Source organism: Pogonomyrmex barbatus, unplaced genomic scaffold (assembly GCF_055798465.1).
Source record: "Pogonomyrmex barbatus isolate J1 unplaced genomic scaffold, ASM5579846v1 scaffold11, whole genome shotgun sequence".
Classification (NCBI taxonomy): domain Eukaryota; kingdom Metazoa; phylum Arthropoda; class Insecta; order Hymenoptera; family Formicidae; genus Pogonomyrmex; species Pogonomyrmex barbatus.
This window is the reverse complement of record NW_028297107.1, coordinates 5,326,174-5,346,410: the sequence shown is the minus strand read 5'-3', so window position 1 is coordinate 5,346,410 and position 20,237 is coordinate 5,326,174. Positions and strand designations below refer to the sequence as shown.

Here is a 20,237-nt window from a genome sequence, read left to right as displayed (position 1 = left end):
AGAACCGGTAACACTTGAGATACTAGCGGCGTGGTCGTCGATAATGGCCGAGCGTTACGATAAAACGTGCGAAAACAGGGCCGCCGTTGTCGCCGACGAGTGCGCGCCTTCGAGGACCGCCATAAAACTGTGCTGTGTGAATGCGGCGCACTGTGCTACCCGAAATTGTCCTCTCGACCGGGATGATTTCTGGCGATCGATCATCAGATAGGGCCACAAGAGGCGCGGATTCCGCTGCTCATTAGCGGAGAGGTTAATCGCGAGTTGACGGCCCGTCGAATGATCCGAGAAGATCGGATGACGCGGACGAAACCAGTTGGACGGCAGATACATTCGAGATTACAGGCGAAGCGTGTAAGGCAAATGTTAACCGATATGATTGAACGGACGCGCCTGTGTCTTCGTCCATGCGCGAGGAAATTCTCTCCACGTCGCTGACGCTATCTCCATTCCGAAAAATTCTTGCGCGCCGGTCTCTCGAAAATCTTCCTACCGGAGAATTGTTCACTATGTTTATCTTATCTCGTCTCTACTCGGGGAGATTAAATGAGGGATGACGTCTCTCGTATCGTTTAGTCCTTATTGGATGCGAAAGAAATTGAATGAAAAGGACGACAACCGGCTCGACGAGGAACTCATGATCGTAAAGCAAAAAAAAAAAAAAAAAAGAAAAGAGAGAAAAAAAAACTTGTTTCTCGAACCTTCGGGTTCGTGGAAAAAAAAAAAAAAAAAAAAAAAAAAAAAAAAAAAAAAAAAGAAAGGTTATATCGATCGAAAGCGCGCGCTTCGAATTGTCAACTTCTCCACGTGTCTCCTATTCGTCTTATCGAGCCGTTCCATTTTTTAGCCCGCGCGCGCGCGCGTCCAATCAACGCGCGACAACGACGTGCAAACGGAGAGCTTTTCACCCGCGGCCGCGTCCGTAAATCTTCCAAGTAAGCCACCCTCCCCCGGATCGTCGGTAAATGTATTTTCCCATGTCCCGCGGATCCACGAAACTGTGCCGGCTTGCATGAGCCGCCGTGTCACAAATTACCGGCGCGCTGTTCCGCTGTCGGCGGTACGTAACAGCGCCTGGGTGTACGCCCATTTCTGGAATGGCCTATTTCTGCTTTAATTTAGGACTCGCCGGAATGCCAATTAGGCATGCTGCCGCACTGCCGCTCACCGCCGAGAGGCCAGGCAACGAAGCCAGGAGACGAAGGTCGAAACGAGGCTCATCTCCGAATTGACTTTCATATATTTTCAAAGTGTCACGTGTCGCGCCGGAAGAATAAGTGCTCCGGTTTCTAAAATTTTCATAAAAGCGAGCGACGGCGAAAGAGTCTCGCCGAGAAAAACGGCACGAAATGGATATATAGGTGCGAATCTCCGGAAGCTTCGCTAGACAGCGGTCGAAAAGTTTTCGGGGTACCGCTGTGCTCTAAATAAATTACCTACTGCGGCTGCTTGTAGATCAGCACGCGGTACGGCTGAGCAGCAAGAACCAACGTTGTCGGCGGCAGACTGTAGTGGTGAAACCAGACGGGGGAGGGAAGGGAGGGGAAGGAGGGGGAGGAGGTGGAGGGAGGCTTTGTTTTTGGCTAATTTAGGGCCCATTAGTCCGACGACGTCGCCCTATTTCCTTCCTCCGCCGCTTGTATCTCAAGATGACACGGATAAAAATTCCAGGCGAAATTTCAAATGGAGAAATAACCGTGGCGTTTTATTTTATTATGCAAAGTCACCTCCGCTAATTGTTTTATATAACGATATTACGCGCGGTCGTACCTCTCTCCCCCTCTTCTTTTTTTCGCGAGAGAGCGCGCAAGATGGCATCCTCGTTAATTACGAAATCATCATCTAATCTCACCGCGACCTAGATCTCGGTGCGCGATATGGGAAGCAGAGCCACAGGCTGTCGGAAACACGGTTAGGTATTAATTAAAGTGGCAGGCTTTCTCGCCGCGTCTTCGGGTGTTCCATTTTCGGGTAATTTAGGATACGCTCAAGAGCAACACTCCCATCTCGATCACTTCGCTCGCCATTAGAAAAGCGTGACGGCAAGGTTACATAATCGGATCGTAAAAATTCAATTGATCCCATAAATTCGCTATAACTATGTAAATATTCTGTAAATTTCTTTTTGAATTTTTTAAGCTCATTTAAGAGATGTACTCTACTTTTAAGAAACTTCACTTTATTATTTATTTATTTTATTCACGCTTAGGCTATAAATTTACTCCAATATTTCCGGTAATAATTGCAAAAATTGCAAAATTATACATAACGGCATTATTTTTAAAAGCGTTAAAAGCGTTGTATTCTGAAAGATTCCGCAAGGAATTCTTTTCCCTTCGAGGATAGACTCATTCTGTCAAAAATAATATAATGCTATCTTAATTTATGGGGAAATATTTTCCTTTCGAGGATAGACTCATTCTGTCAAAAATAATATAATGCTGTTTTAATTTATTTCGCAATAAATTACTCGCAGCATTATGTTATTTTTGACAGAATGAGTCTATCCTCGAAGGGAAAGGAAACTTCGCAGAATCTTTTAGAATACCGATAGCTGACATTTTGACCATCGATTACGTATCCGTGAGGTAACATTTCTCCGGTAGGGACCCAAAGCTCCCCCTTGGTGCGGCTTACCGCGCCATAGATCATCGCTCGGTACGAGGAGGCAGAACAACCGAGGCGCTGTCGGGAACAAGCCGACGGATGCTCAAACGCTCGTTTCCTCATCCTCGCTCGTTGTTCTATTTTCGGTTAATTTTGGAGCAATCGGTAACGCTCTCTCCGTACGTTTCTCTTATCCCGCACGACCTCGTCCTTATTCTCGCCCCATGCGGTCGCCCTTTATGTTTCCTCGGATCGCGTAAGAATCCAGGGGTGAATTTTCTGCTCTCAATTCCTTAAAATACGGTTACGGCCGGTTACGACCTCGGACCTTAGAAAACACGAGGCCTGCCTGCCTGCCTGCCTGCCTGCCACGACGTCCCGGCGCGAATGAAACTGGCGCTTTATTGTGAGAGACGACCGCCGACGGCTCGATGGCCTCGTAGATGCTTTTACGTGTCGCGTCATACTTGTTGGCGCGATATCGCGTGTCCGGTAAGAGAAAAAAAAAACGGAGAGAGAAAAACAGAGAAATCTACACAGAGGAATCTACTTACTTCCAGAAAACGACGGACACGATCGCGGCCATCAGCAGGAGGACCACAGCGCAGGTGATGATTAGGGCAGTGCTTTGCAACGACGGGTTTGTATGGTAAGAGGCGTCTATCATCTGAAAAGAGAGAACGATCGTTATTCAAATAGTTATACGGATATCTACATTGCTATTTTTTTATGAAAAAAAAAAAAAAAAAAGTATTATTATATAAATGTTATTATTATATAAGCTGTGTGTATACAGGAATGAAAATCGATTCCGCTTATTCCATGAAATCACGCAGCGTAACAACGCGAATATTCATTGGTTTCAATATCAAATCACAGCTTAATATTGAATTACTTATATAATTCGACACTCGTCATTAAAATGAAATAATTTTATCCAGCAGATTTGTAGAATCCTGAGAACAGTTTTTTGGACCAAGATCTTAAAATTTTAATCGCCGGCGATTCGCTGAATTAATCGTTCGCGAACCGATCGTCGATTCCGCGTTTGCAGAACGAATTTCGACGAAGTTCGAGGTTGCCAGAAACCGATTCGTGTCGGCGGTGACCAATAATAATGAGACCGCGGGTATAAATTTCTTCATTTTCTCGCAGAGGAGGACTGCAAAAAAATCGAGCATCGCGCGGTATGGAATTACGCGACACCGCCGTGTTATTATATGTCCCTGTTATTACACGTCGCGGGCGATAATACCGGAAGAGACGAATTAATCGCCATGGAAACAGCTTCATTCCGACAGACTTGATCGAGACAGCGCGCAGCTTTGTGCTTTTATCGTCGTCATGAAGACGCGCTTTCATCACCTCGAGCACGAGAAGAAACACTTGCACATTATAACCGCTGTTTACGGGACAACGAAATGCTACTTACATATTTTTGCTCTTATCCCTAGTTTATTTTCGTATATAATATTTATCATAGTCTTTTTAGTTTTGGCATTTAATATTTCGCAGCGCGAAAAGATCATCGTTTAGCCATGACGGAAGCATTGAGCATTGTTTCTGTGTCATATTTATAACAAAAATGCGGCAATATTATTGTTAAGAAATGCTTACTAATTTGACGTCACGGTCTCTAGACATTAAAACGATTGCTCAAGATAATTTGGATACACGGATTAATACAAGTTTATTTTATAATTATTAGTTATTTTATAATATTATTAGTTATTATTAATTATTTTATAATATTTTATAATACAAGTTATTTTAGAATGTGGACGGTAAACGAACTCGATAGAAACTTAAAGAGACGGTTTAATTAAGTCCTTATCAAATATTCAAGAATTAATTTCTCCCTCGGAGTTTCATAAAGGATTAATGATTTAAAAATTCATTCCTCTCGATATCTCAGCAAGAAGACTTCCGGATTTGATATCGTTTCCCTTCAGCCGCGCGGATAATCTCGTTCGAGGTAGTTACGACGACGAAGGTAGGGGAGGGGGGGGGGGGGAGAGAGACTGCGAAAGGTCGATTCGGGGATCAATCGTGAATTCTTCATATCGATAATGACGTAAAATACCATCGCGACCCTCATTTACTCCGGGAAGGTTTCGGAGGTAAGGGAGAATGGGAGAGAATTTCGCGGCCGAAATTCCTCGTTTCTCGAACTGGAGTATATTCGATATCGGCGACAGCGGCGCGGCGGAACGTCGGAAATTCGTATCGGAATCTCCAAACCCCTCCGCCATTGTGGCAGGATTCTTCATAAGAGGCACGTAGGTGCGCCGGGAAGTGCCCGGGCACACGTGCCGAGTATGGCGAAGGAAAGGAAAGGGAGTGGGTTGGGAAGGGCCTCCTCTCCTTTCCTCGGCGCGTTACGTGGGCCGCTTGCGAAAAAGGGAAAGTGATTTTCACAGAAGAGGGATGGGATTCTCGGAGCTGAAAGGTACTTCCGATCAGCCAGATCGGATCCACCGTTTCCATTCTCGCCCCCCTCGACGTATCGACCGAGGGGCATTGTGAGGGCGAAATTCTCATTTACCTGGGCGACATTCTAAAAGAGGCACGGCCGGGACGTCTGGTTGGTCGAAGGGTTCGTTAAATACGTATTGATAAGGCTGTCCTCTTTGCTACATAAAGAGGGACGCGGCACAATGCACGGCGCGGAATGCGATAGATATCGAGCTACACGTTATTAGGAGCGTCATCAAGGCGATATTTATCAAGGCGAGCCACGTGGACGGAAACTTTCCTTTCGTCGCGCGAAGGGAAGCTCTCGTCCTTGAAAATATTCCCTTTGCCTGGAAGTTTCACGAAGTCCACAAAACTCATTCGTAATGTTGGAGTCCATCGGGACGATGAACATATTCAATACGGCCGAATGATGAATGAACGAGCCTGGCTAATGACCGTGATGAAAGAGAGCGCTTAATTATTTCTCATGGCCGAGAGCGAAAGTCGGGGTTAAGTTCGACCCCTCGCGTTCGGCGAAATTGGCGCATCGCGATACAAAGGGCTGGAGGATCGTCATAATTGAAAATGGATAAAAAGAGAGAATCTTCGTTTGTCTCGGAGTCAGTATATTTAATGATACGAAGGATTTCATTAGAAGGATTTCAATTTTTATTGTTATCGACAAGTACACATTTCTAATACGTCTCCTTCATGGAAAAAAAAAAAAAAAAAAAAAAATCTCAGACAACTCTCTGAATGTTTAAATAGTGTTATAATAATCGGACGGAGTGGCCGGCTCTTTTAATCGTCGGCAATCGATATATTTACCGTGTGTAAAGGTTTAATACACCGCGACACGAGCGTATCGTGTCTCGTGAAAGGCACGATGAGGAACACACGAGCGATGAGATACATTGTGCGGCGTGCTATTTGGCAGTGAGCCAAGCAAAGCAGCATTTATCAAAGCCTCTATGATAGCCGATGTATATAATACACGTACACGCATGCGCGATTGTGGGAGTGCGAACATGTTAGTGCCCCCTTCCCCGCTCACTCTCTCCCTCTCCCTCTCTCTCTCTCTCTCTCTCTCTCTCTCACTTTTTCTGCAAATTTAAATTTTAATTAAAATTTGAATTGGTATTGAAATTTTCTCGCTTATGCAGCGCACTTTACGCTCGCATTTAAAATTTTACCGTCTTATTATGTTGCCGGGCGCAATATATACCGCTTGCCTTTCTTTATGCGTCGCCTGACTTTGTGCAACCTCGATGAACAAAAGTGTCAGCTGCGGTCTTGCAATCCGATCACTTAGCACAACTGTTCTCTATGAATTATTAATTACTGATTTAATTTAATCATCTTTCTACCGCTCTCAGCTTCCTTTTGCTATTCTAAGAAAAGATTTCTTCTTTTTGTCTTATATTAACCCTCGTAATGCAGCATGCGTCTATCCATTTATCTGTCTATCGATCTACCTATCCATATCTGTCTACTCATCTCTCTCCCTCTTTTTGTTTGCTCTTTATCTCCCTTTCTCTTTCGCTCTTAACGTCGTCCAAAAGCAGCTCGTTCTCTTCTGATCCGTTTCGTCCTCCGCGCCGGCGGCTCATCGCTCATCATTACCAGGATATTAATGGCGCTGGCTAATGGATTCAGTTGAGAGACCAGTGTCAGTAAGAGAAGCCCTCCCCCCCCTCCCTTCCTTTAAGTGATCGCCTCTCTTCATCTTTCCCTCTTCCATTTTCCTACCGTGGATAAAATTCGGAAAATAAATACCGATAGCACGCCGTGATATATTATGTCATTCTAGAAGATGATGGACTCGGGGAAAGGCAAAGGGTGAGAAACAAAATTCGATCTCGAATACTTGAAAATTGAGAGCGGAGGGATTTCTACGTGAGAGGCAATGGGAAGGAGCGGGGGGAAGGAAAGTGGAAAAGTCACGGAATATCACTCTGCCGTTGCGAAGAGAAAACGCGATGCACCGCGTCAGTGACGCATAATGTGATTGCACTTGCAGCTGCATGCGGTTCGCCACATCGCTACCCCCGTACCACCCGCGGTAAAATGCACGGGGATAAATGATAATCCGGGTACGTTTTAGGTAAATCACGTAATCGCAATTACGTTCACGAGACCGAAAACAATTATCAACTAATCCATCATGTAAATCAACTCGTGCAACTAAGTGCGATTTTTCGCTCATCATTTCCGTTGAATTAACCTTGTGATTTTTTTTTTTTTTTTTTTAAATACGAGTAGATTTTTTTTTGACGATGTAAATTAATTTGTCCGTTGCCTGGATTTTTTTCCGTAAGAGACGCTCCGCTTTAAGGGGCTTGAATTTTCATATTCAGGAATTTGTCGTTGTATTTTCGCCGTGCTGCGGCCGCAGTTTCGCGAATAAGAAAGAGCCAAAGTCGGGTACGGGCAGCGCATACGAGCTTCCGGTGGATTCATGCGGTGGAACATCAGGCGAATCGAAGCACGAGTAACCCGACGCCAGATCCAATTAATGGGTTCCTCGTGGAAAGCCGCGCGTAGCGCAATGAACGTAACAACGATCGTAATCGAACGGAACTGCATCGTAAGGGAGGGTGAAAGTTCCCTGATTGCGGAAGCGGATAGCAACAACGGAGGGAAGGGTACGCAACGGGTGGGCTCGCGCCTTCGAGCATCATAAATCTGTACAGGGACGCTCAATTAATTTTTTTTTTTCACTCGCGGAAAATTCGGAACGAATCCAAAGTCGCAATTTTCCTTATCGAAAGTTTTCAGTATTCGAATTCGAGAAAAATCCGAATATTTGCGTGCAAACTTTTATAGAATCAACCAACCTTACAAAATAATAATGTGAGAAAAAAAAATGTGCAAAATAATTTCGTCAGCACATTCTCTCTCTGAGGAAAACTCGCGATGGTATTCTCGCGATGGTATTCTCGCGATCGTGACAAGCGATAAGAGAAGCTTCCACTTTTCCCGTTCTCCGCCACTCCGCGGAACTCGCAAGAGTAACTTCGACCATTTGCAAAATGTAACGTAGTGTCGCGTGTATATTTTTACCGGTGCGCCATGCAGATGCAGTTGAGAGATAGCATTCTCCGATCGGGCAACGATATATCAATTAAACGGAGTCTGTGCGGACGCGCGCACGCACACGGGCGTGCAGCGACGGAACGGCACGGGAAGGGGGGGGGGAGGGGGATCGATCGATCGATCCTCGTTCGAGGATTCCCTTCGCTGTCGTGCACGCCGAGAACGGGAGAAGCGATAACATCGCGGGATTGTTTATGGATCGGTGAACGGCTACTGTTCTTCGGCGCCGCCGGCCGCCTATCGCGCTCCGGCCAGCTAGGCGATGTGTGCATTATTGGATAGACGTCATCTGCTCCCGTTGAAATTGCCCGTCGCGAAATAGAAAAAAATAGAGGAAGAAAAAAAGGAAAAATCGGGAGGGACGGCTCTCGACGGTTCGTTCGTCGCGCCGACGCGTAATTCGCAGTAAGCTCATGCTCACGAACGTAAAAATGCTTCCGCAGCGTGAAACGCGTGAAGCGTACGCTCAATTAATCTCGAGTCCGGCGCATCATTTTTGTTTGTATTCGGTAAAAGGAAAGGATTTCCCCGGTACCGGTGTACCGGTGGAGAACGCGCGAGAGAGAAAAATAGTCGGGGTTGGTCTAATCTCGATTAGCTTACCGCAAACACTTGCGGATTATTACTCGTATATTATTCTATTATGTAACCGTATTAATGGCGTGAGATTGTAAGCGTTCTCCTTGTCGAGACCAATAAGATAATCTTGGATTTTCGGACAACATCCTCTCAGGAGACTTGCACACACAATCGTTACTCTCCTAATCGACCGCCCGCGGGGGTGGATACGGCGTACGAATGCAGCGATATCTCAAGACCGATCTTATTAGCGGAGAGACGCCTCACTCGCGATATCGGATGAATTTCGGAGTTACCCCGCTCCTTCTTCCCCTCCCTCCCCGCTCCATTGGATCCGCGTGCAAGGGTATCGTTTCTTGATCAGGTGACATTCCGATTAATTACGATCGTTAACGAGGCTCGACCATGTATGGAAAATAAGGGCCAGAGGGATGACACGAAGAAGAAAGAAAAACGGGCGAAGAGAGAGGGGAGGGGGAGGAGGCGGTAGGGTTGAACGGGAGAGAGGCAGAAAAAGGAAGCTCCCTTCGGTCCGGACTGGATGCAATCGATATCGCGTAATGTGATCTCGCGGCCTGAGTGCAGGGAAACATGTATACATATTATATTACTGGGGATATATGTTTCCACGTATATGTATGTGAATACGCGTGTGCGCGCACGAATAATACACGTCACGTTATGAATTGAATACTTTGGGGATGCAGAAAGAATACTTAGAGAGAGAGAGAGAGAGAGAGAGAGAGAGAGAGAGAGAGAGAGAGGGAGAGGGGAGATGCAATGTTCTCTATAGATTATTTCTTTGTTTCACTACTCAGAAATGCTTGTTAGCAAAATAGCAAATTGTATCTGAAGGAATAGTGATTATTTTACTAAAAAGAACGTGGAATAAAACTGTGCTCTTCTTCTCTTTGAGGATGTTTTTATGTTCTAAAAAAGATACATGAAAGAATACATGAGAGAAGAGATTAACGGTAACAAGACGTTAAAAGACAGGCACAGATAGAGAAAGGCGGGGAAAAAAAACAAGGGTAGCGCATACATTTAAAATTTTTGCAACTCCATTTCGCATTTCGTATATATTCCTATTAACTAATGAAATAATGGTAATTACATGGTCGCTACACGTTAAACAATGATACTGAAATAACAATAATGCCTAACAATGTCACGCTGTAATTATAATAGCGGTAGTATAGTTATTGATTCAGATATTCACCCTCGTGGTTCAATTGCAAGCGACCCCTGCGGAGTTCATACGCACGTGGGCGTATCCGCGTCTGACGCATGAAACGCAAACGAGCGTACACGCGAGACGTTAAATTCAGTGGCACGGCATTAGCATAAACCGCGGGGGGCAATAGTAGCGAGAGATGAGACTACGAGACAGAATAGAAATGCATAGGGAAAGGGTGGCGGAATGTTAGGACTGAATCGAAAATCATTTCGTTGATTTAACTCTCTCTCTCTCTCTCTCTCTCTCTCTCTCTCTCTCTCTCTCTCTCTCTCTCTCTCTCTCTCTCTCTCTCTCTCTCTCTTCCTCCCTCCCTAACCTCCCCTTTTCTATCTCTCTCTGTATCTCTTACGCTCCAACGATATTCTTCACCCTCCATCTTTTTCTTTCCATCTGGTCGTTCAAATATCGCCAAAATCACACCCTCACATATCACTAACGAATTTTTCTTGAATTGACTGATTTAAAACATTAACTTACGCATTTTCTTGAAAAAAAAAAAGTTTAATCTAGAATATATATTTTTAGGAATATATACATCTTATTCTACGCCACCTTCTAATCCGTCCAATTCGTCTCCAATTTTCTATTTTCTGCTAACACGCGCTTTATCGTAACTAGTTCACGACGGTTGAGAACACGTTAATTACGCATTTGTTCAGATTTGCATGCGTTACTCCAATACGAAAGGGATGGAGAGAATTCATGTGTCCACACTGTGTACAACGATTCGTTACAGGCCCGTTCGCGCAATCAACGGTCCAATCGGGATCACGATCAATATGCGTATCTTAACGACGCAGTACATTGATTTCGTTTGACAAATCTGATGATTTTGCGTATGTTCTTTGATCTTTCATTTTTATCTTAATTTAATAAGGAATATTTTCAGTCGTTGCTCGCCGTTATAAAGAAATATAAGATTTCCATCCAAAAACTTCACTAATCATTATTTTAATTATACATATTTAATAATTCTAAAATTCAAATTCAAAAATTTTTTATCGAAGCATTTAAAAATATATTAATATATATAAAGTATAAAAAGGATAATATAATTTTAAATTTATTTATGAAAATAAATATAATTTCAAAGCAAATGAACATGCTACTTTGTTTAACGCTTCATATTCAACCGTAAAGGAAAATAAATAAAAGATAAATTCAAAATAAAAATCAGCCGGCAAACCACGCGTGAAGTCGCCACGTGCTCTAAACGCAATTTTAGAATTTCCGGAGGCGATACGTTTTCGTGGTATCGGTGCCTTTGAGAGGTCGGTCGTAAGCTCAGTTAAGCTCTGTTAAGCACATGTCGGTTCGCCATAGTCGCGATAATTTCCATGCCGGACGTATCAACGGCGACGGTCGGGCAGCCGAATTTTGCCGATAGCGAGCCAATGCGCCGGAACGTGTACGATCGAGACCAATGGCAACCAATAAAACGGACGCTGGCCGGCTGTGACGTTCCTTCGCAATGCCATCGGAAACGGATTCGTATTCTCTGATGTATGACGCGATGCGGAATCATCGGAATCACGCGATATGAAACAAGGAATTCATGTGTCCGATGATGCCGCGTGGCGCTTTTAATGCGCGTGCTAAAAATCTTTCTGCAAAAGTTAAGGAATTTAATACTCATAATTTGGATCATTCCTCGTCCGATCGTTGTTTTTTTTTTTTTAATTAGGAAAAATGGAAAATAGAATAGATCATAAAATATTTAAAAAATGCAGAATACATTTTAATCCTTGAATTATTCTACAGATAATTTGTTTTATTTTATTTTATTATTAAAGTTTATGTGACTATTTTTAATAATTGATAAATATTCTCGATGGATTATTTCCGCCGCGGTCATGTCAATATCGTAACGAATCGCATTAGTTTCTTAGGTCGAAAAATTTTAATTAACGCACTCCAATTCGGAGAAGTAAATTCTCAATATTCTCCGTGGAGAATAAATATCTTTCTCGGGCGATCAGAGGGACACCGGGGGCGGATAACGAAAGCGGCTACTCTCCTATCAACAACGTTCAGACTTTCCCCGGAAAGAGCTGAGCTTCTCGGGAGCACTCTTCCGGAGAGAGCCGTCTTAAAGCGCGCGTGCAACTTGATAAGCGAAGGATAAAATTAATTCGCCCGCGGAGCGAATCGAATCGCGCGTTCCAATCCCGTGGAAAAGCCGGATGCCGGTGCGCGGCTTCGTTAAACGAATGACACAGATTTTTCCGCGTAAAAGCGAACCCGCGTTCCCAGTCTCCGGATTCAACAAACGAGATCGCGGATCTCGGAGTCGCCCCCCCCCCCCCCGTAACTCGATCAATTGCGTCGCTCGGTTGCTTGCAACCGACCGGTCGTCGGTCGTCCTCGCTCGCAATCGAATCGATCGGATCGAATCGGGGAATCGCCTCGAGGAGTGGCGGGGGAGGATCGAGGGATGCGAAAGAAAGGAGCGAGGAGACGCACGCGGTTGAACTCGACGTCGCCCCGAGCTCTGCTTCCTCACGAAGAGGTGATGGCACTTCGATCTCTTCTTCCGAAGAGAGAATCTTTCGACGTTTTCATACATGAATTATTTCTTTCAAAAAGAAGAGGGTGAGCGTAGGAAGTTGAAACGAACGATTTTCTCATACCGGGGGTTCAAACTCCACTCTTTGAGTTTAAGGAAGACTGTAGAACTGTTCCCTCAGCTATTTTACAGGAAACGAGAGCATTTTTCGTTAATGGCACCGATGTTTGTCCTCGTTAAAATTAATACGCGTAACGAACAGTTACATTCAGGATTTGAATATTTCGCTACGCCCTCGTCGTTCGTGAACGAACGAACCTTATTGAACCCTTACTTAGAACGAGTTATCGAGCCTGAGAATGCATTTACGCCGCAAGGGAAGGTCCTCGACCTTCGGACGCCCTAAGGAGAGATAAAAGAAAGAAAAGAAGCAGGGAAAGGGCTCGAGAAACGTGACGAGGTCCATGACGAAATTGGCAGGGAAACGCGTCCGGTCGGGTTGTACACGTACAACGAATCAGTCATTTCTGTGGGCGAGACGGGAGGAGGAGGGGGGGGGGGGAGGGCGGGAGGGGAGCGAAAAGTGATAGCAGACAACCGGATGGCAACGAGATAGCAATTAGTCCCGAAAGTTCTCGGCAACGAGATCTCTCTCCGACCGACGATGATGATGATGAGGAGACGGCAGGAACTCCTCTCCTCCCCCTCCCCCTCGCCCTCCTCTAGAAAGGTGTGCGGTTTCTCGACGCGGTTTCCCCTTAACGCGTCCCAGTGGGGACCCGCCTAATTCACGCGTAAGTGGATAACTCTAGTTAGCTCGGTGCTTAACGTAAATCATCGGCAACTTTCCCCGGTTACGATCGACGGCGCGTTGGCTAAAAGTTCCATCCAAGATCGCTCGTTCCTTATCGCCCTCACGTTTCTCAGATCGAAATAGAATTGCGATAGAAAATATTACGACGAGATCCTACACCCAATACCTGCTTCTTTCGATTATCGAGATAGTGGAGACCGCCGTGATAACGTTTCAATTTTAAATTAACGAGATTTCTATACATAGTTCGTTGTATTCGGAAGAGCGAGAATGGAGTGTCACATTTTTAATTCACTTTTAAGAACATCGTTACGTCAACGCGCGAAATATCGAGGAACGATGAATGTGTAACGATCTGTCGTGCAGAACGAATCGAGACGAGAAACACTCTCAGGCGCGATCCTTATTCCCTTCGGACGGTAAATTCTACATCGTGTCGAAGCCCGACGGAATGGAGGATCCTTCCAATTTCTGGCCGAACGTGCCGATTTCGGCGCGCGTTTTATCGCCGGGATCCATCGTAGAATGAAAATCCGGAGGCAGAGAAGCAAGAGAGAGAAAAAAAAGAGCGGGAAGGAGGGAGATGATATCGGGACGGTCTCGTTCTCTTCCGGATGAGGGTGAAAGGTGCTTCCCTCGGGTTCATAAATTACCTCCTCCTAGTAGTAACTTCCTAAAACCTCGCGCAGACTCGCGCAATTTCTGTGTTTGTTAAGAAAAAGTTCTTTCTTGATTAGGGATTGTAAATAAGCAACTGGCATCAAATAAAAATTCAAAATAAAATTTCATCGGGATTAGAAAAATTGCGAGGGAAGATCAAATCGCCGAGGTGTTAGATATTTTCAAAATATTTCATGCGATTTATAAATTATCGAGACTTTAAAGACTTATCAAGATAAAGAATAGATAAGGAAAATTTATCACTCTCTTTAAGTTATTCTCCACAATGTTATCCGGAGAAAAGACACACAGCGAGAGTGTGATGATAATATCACAGACACTTTATGTATATCCCATGTAACTCGGGAATGTCCTTAGAACCTTAAATTTTATATCTCGGGGAAATGGCAGGGTTAAGGATGGAGTACAGCGCACTCGAGAGTGGTGGATCACGTCCCTCTTCGTCGTCCCTAATGATCCCTTTGGCGGCTTCTCGGATGTCGCGAGGATGCCAAAGAGGATTCGTGCGGAAGGAATCCGGGCGAGGACTCGCCTCGAGGAGAGGAAGAAAAAAGCGAGAGAGAGAGAGAGAGAGAGAGAGAGAGAGAGAGAGAGAGAGAGAGAGAGAAAGAGTGGCGAAGAAAGGATTCCTCACCGCGCACCGCCTTTTCCTTCCTCGGATTACATTTATTATCGAGGGACGCCCACCGACGCCCACGCGACCTGCCTCCAGAGATTCGATGAAAAGTTCCTTATCCGCGATCCGAGGCGTCGGGCGCGAATAACGCGCGTAATTAATGCGACGTGATACGTGCGAGCGTGGGCGCGAATGAGAATGCATATTAGTCAGCCGATCCGCTCGCTTGGCCGCGGCGTAACCGCCGCATGCCAGGCGAAAAATGCTACGGCAAATGCTACGTGTAGATAATCTCCCGATGAATATCGATTGAGATCAGCCATGCGTTGCTTTCCAACTGAAAGTCCCGCCAGTCCAGCTTGGGAACTTCCATTTTCTCGACGGTAAAAAAACCACCGACAAAAGCTACTTTGAGGGAATATTTATATTCTCCTTCTTATGTTTACTGCAAAATAGTCACCGGCTAGTCGAAAGCGGTCTCTTTAATGTCAAACGGTATTGATTCTACCTGCTTCCGGGTTTCATAATAAATTCCTGGAGAACGACGTCCACTCGAGGCGGAACAAATCCTCAATGCGATTTCCTCCGAAAATTCGGTTTTCCCCTCGATCATACGTAATGTCTACCGACCCACGGATTTATTTTAAGGGGAGAATATCGCAGCGCCCTTTTCTTCCTAATGATGCCTTTGACGGCCGCTCAGGTATCACTGAGGGAAAGGGTGGCATCCGAGAGTCACTCCCCTTTAATTCCACGAGATACTCCTTTCATGTTGCCATTCTTTCCAAAAAAACCAAATATGAAATATTCTTTAAGATGCAAAAATATAAAATTTTTTAATCATTCTACAAAGAGCATTTCAGTTCCAAAATGAAATTTTAATGTAAATATATAATATTTTATAAATATTAATATCAATTTTATTTTTAATAAAAATAAGAATAATTCATTTCCAAGATAATCTTGTAGCATTTTGTCGTCACGATGTGCATATGAATAAGAAAGAAATACTTTTCAACCACCTACATGCGGAATTCGATGCGCAATTCGCTGGACGAGCTGATGCGATTGGTGTATATTAAGTCTGATGTCATGCAAATAATCCTACTCTGCATTCGCAATCACTAGACCAAAGCTTCATTCCCCGCGATTTTAATGATGTCCAGTCCCGTGAAAGTCGGAATAATCTTATCGAAGACTTCAATAATGATTCACGTTTTAGCTCAGCATGAAATGCCACACTTTTCATTCTCTCTTTCATTTTTCCTTTTTTCATCTCTATAATGTATCTTGTTATTTTGCTCGATTTTACGCCGCAGCTTTTTTTAGAAACCTTTTTTTAGAACAGTTTTTCCTATTCATCTATTTTTATGTATTTTTTTTATGAACTCGTTTCATTTATTTCTATATATCTTTTTACGAACATGTACTTAAAGATCCCGGACGTGTCACTTTTTTTATAATAAATTTAAGGAATTCTATTTTATCTTTTCCCTCTCTTTGCGATCAGTAATAGATTTCAAAGGTAATTTATCGTGAAAATTCATCCGTCGCGAAACGAATCGCCGTTCCGTCGGTTACGAGGAGGAAACGCAAAGGAAACCCACGGCGATGTCCTCCGCTCCGCGGAGAAGGGGATTCTCGCGGTTTTAACTTTAATCCCACGTGAACAATGTTACCGGCTTAAATGTTCGTTACGCGCAACACGTAATTTTCCAGCGCGGAAAAGGAGGAGAAGGAGGAGAAACTCGCCTACGCGGGGAGGACGGAGAACATTTATCTTCACCTACCGAAACACCTCGCACCTGAGAGCACCGGGACTTAACGCGAGTTACCGCGCGATCGGTTATACGGACCACTAACCCACTGCCACGGAATGCCACGGCGTTGCTTTTAGTCGCGAATTCCGCGGCTTCGCACGGGGATGACGGAACGGAAGAGTAATGATGAATCTTCACACCGATCGCTCTGTTGGTCGTCCTGATTTAGGTCGCCCTTGTCGCGAATAATTGTCCGTTACTTGAAATCGCGCGCCGTACGTACGGCGCGAATAACGCATTTCTTGCGAGTCAGAGAGCGTCGGGCGTTAAATCCTTAAATTAAATTTTTCTAAAAACAGAGTTTTAGGTATTAGTTTTTTTTTTTTTCAAAAATTAAATTATTAGAACCAATTTAAAAAAAATGGGTCACACTCGTGTTGTATAATTATTTATACGCAGGCACGAGACTGGAGATCACGCTGGTCCGCAGAGGATGTGTGAAAACATTTTCTAGCTTTCTGGTGGGGTTGCGTTTTATGCTAAACGCCGCGGAAGAGATATTTTTGCGGCGAGAAATATCATCGTAGAGAGAGAAAGAGAGAGAGAGAGAGAGAGAGAGAGAGAGAGAGAGAGGGGAGATGCAGCGCGCGATATATAATTTCCCCTTTGGTTATACCACGGTAGCGGAAAGGGAGTTGGATGCGGTGCGGTGCGGTGCGGTGCGGTGCGATGCAGGATGCGGCATTAGAGAGATGCATTTGTCTTCGCTCTCCGAAACGCACCTGGGAGTAGTGCCGCTCGTTATCAGACCGCGATTGATTACAATCCAGTAACCTAGTGAGGCGTGCTTGTTAGAATCGCAGCGAAATGTGTGGAATCTACGGTACATTACATTAATACGTGCATATATAACACACAAATAATAATAATATTATACATATCCACGTTCAACGGTATACGTGCATTTGTATAACGCGTGTATAACGTGCATGTGTCGAATTCCCCTTAGAGCTTCATTATCTAATGGGAGTACGTTTAAACCGAGCGATAAAACGACGAGACGCGACGATAAAATTTTCATTGTTTTATCATATTTTGTAATTCGTTGCGTTTTTGTTTTTACATTTCACCTCTATATGCGTTTTGTATCACGAATTCTAAAATTACTAAAATTATAAACACCAAGAAAAATATCCGGAGTAAAAGGTAGCACTTTTAACTAAATTATTAAATCACGCGAGAGCATGAAACTTCCGTAAGCTTAAACGGATCGTTACATGCCGCGCGTGTCAATCACGCCTATTGAGAACAACTCGCCGGCATAAAAATCATCATACAACCTCGTTAAACCGAAACTGAAACTGTGAAATTATCGGTCTTCATTCTCGTCGGGATTGAACAGTGGCGAGATATAATTAATGATAAGGCTGACGTCAATGTCGACATAATGATATCATTTAATACGGCAATAGCGGCGCTTTCGGTATTTTTCGCCAAGAGCGCCGGGATACAAATTGATTTACACAGGAGCGATTCGTTTATGCGCCCGTAAATATTGCACGAAGGCAAATTGGAAAATATTAAAGTCACCTAATTCCATGCATGCGCGCGCGCGCGTTCCCGCGCGGCGTAACGAATTTTTTAAAATGGGAATTTCATTCCGCATTTATTTCTTTCTTTTACGCAAGCGCCGCTTTGCCGACGCGAGATTCAATCTTTCGTGCCGTATTTCGCCGTATGTCAGCTCTCGATGGCACACTTTCCCCGTGCAAATTTTTTTTTAATTTCCTGCCTCGTCAGCTTTGTTTCGCGGCGGAATCACGCCTTCGTTCTCCGTAATCATTCAATTTATCTGCTGCCGCCGAAAAACTAGGTCAAGAACGATCCTACACACGTCCGGAATGAAAAAAGGTATTGTACTATTCGCTCGTGAAAAAAAAAAAAAAAAAAAAAAAAAGAGAAAAAATTTGTAGACTCAGCAAATTAATATTGACGTCACATTGAGAGAGAGATGTAAAATGCTCGGGGAACATTTCTTCATAATTACATCAATATCTCCTTTCTGTATGTCGGTCTTTACATTACATCGACTGTGTAATTTATAAATTTATATTGATCGTCGATAATTCGCGCAAAGGCGTAGGCCGAATAACAAGTTTTTCTAAAAACATTATGTCGCTCTTTCATATTTTCTTTAAACCCTCTGTCCTTCCTCTGCCGCCTATTATCTATCTAATAATTTGCTGAAAGCCTCGCCAGTCAGCATCACTATTCCGTGACCGATGCATCTACCCCCCCGTGTAACATCGCGAGAGACCGGGCGGAAGGGTGACGGGGGAAAAGGGGTGAATCGCTCGAGCTCATTTCGCGCTGCGCGCTCGGCGAAGCGCGACGTGCCGGGGATTCGTTCCGTTTCGAATATCAAAAACAATTCACCACCCGACGAGGACCGTCGCCGCCACGCGACCGGGAAGGGTTGACGGAGGCTCTCTCCCGCGCAACTTCCGCCGTCGAGGGGATGCGAACGGATTTTAGGTGGACTGCAGTAATACGAGGGGTGATCATCCTCTCGGACGGAACGACGACGGATATTAAAGCGCGTGCGGAACGCTGCTCTTTATGCTATTAAATACACCCACGCAGCGCGCAGCCCCACACCAGTCGCGCCCGATTGTCGTCCCGCGTTTTGCGGGGGTGCGAACGCACCCCTGCGGTGCGGCGCGTTCAGGAGGAAAGTATTGCGGCTTGCAATTGATTTCGAGAAATGACGAGGGATGGGAAAGTTTCAGTTAATTATTATTAGCCGTACCCGTTAACGTGCGTGAGAGACAGATCTTTTAATTTTGCCCGTGGGAAATAGAGAAAGACAAATATATATATATATATATATATATATATATATATATATATAAAGATAAATGTACAAGGATAGATAGACATGATTCCTCATATATACCGAGGCTTGATTTTATAATCATTGTTTTAATATTAACCGAGTAATCACCCCCCGGCTGGTATTTGACGAACTCGCGATAACTGTCATTTTGAAACAACGTGATGTAATAATCGGCGCCGCATAATGGGTGTAAATTAATTTTTGATTGGCTCGACAATCCGCCGCGAGGATTATACCGCGGGCTCTATATTTTGCGCTTATTTATTTATTAACGGCGTAGCACGGTGTTTGAACGGTGGTCGAAATACATCTCCAAGGGAAAGCGGCGGAATATTTTCATTCGATCAGACGATACGACGTTCAATATTTTATTTGCCGTTTGACGTTAAACATTTAATCGCGGCGGCACAATATTGAAACGCGCGGTTGCAATACCAATAATGATCCACTTTCGGCGATCAAATTTGGAATGTACACGCTGCCGAGTTTCATCGACGCGTTCATTCGCCGGGAACGCATTCGAACGGCGGATATATTTTGACGCTACGGGAATGCCGATCTCTCCGCGTCATTAGACCTCTAATTGAGAAGAGTTCTTTCTCCCTGAAACTAGGCAACACCGAGCTCACGGTCAAATTATATTGCGGTCGATAAACGGCAATACACGCGGAAAATTGAAGATATAAAATCGCAACGGGCGCACCTATTCCGCGCGATCGATTTTCAATCCGCCTCGCGCCGAAACGATGGAACACCTTCCATTTCATCGGTCAATAATTTAAGACGCGAAGATGCGAAAAATCAAATGTCGCTAAGGATTAAACATACGAGCACAGGCAGATTCGTCCTACTATCCCCTGGCGAACGACTCAACTCCCGCGGTGGTTTTATTGCGTCGGAGATGGGACGAGGAAAATGATTGAGTTCGACGTTTCGATGGCGGTCGGTGGTTTTCGATTGTTTCCGAGCGAAATTAAGAGGCTTACAA

At 44.5% G+C, this 20,237-nt stretch overlaps 1 protein-coding gene across 15 annotated transcripts in view; it reads right to left on the bottom strand.

Moving 5' to 3' along the window:
* pxb (putative Hedgehog signaling attenuator pxb) overlaps positions 1-20,237 on the bottom strand; it is a 347,458-nt gene that overhangs the window by 45,089 nt on the left and 282,132 nt on the right. For 14 of the 15 annotated variants that reach the window (XM_089071034.1, XM_089071037.1, XM_089071041.1 and 11 more), the window contains one exon: positions 3,162-3,274. In XM_089071034.1, coding sequence (XP_088927160.1) covers positions 3,162-3,274 — 113 coding nt within the window. Of the gene's footprint in view, positions 1-3,161; positions 3,319-20,237 lie in introns of all 15 variants that reach the window. The other variant, XM_089071040.1, reaches the window with a different exon arrangement.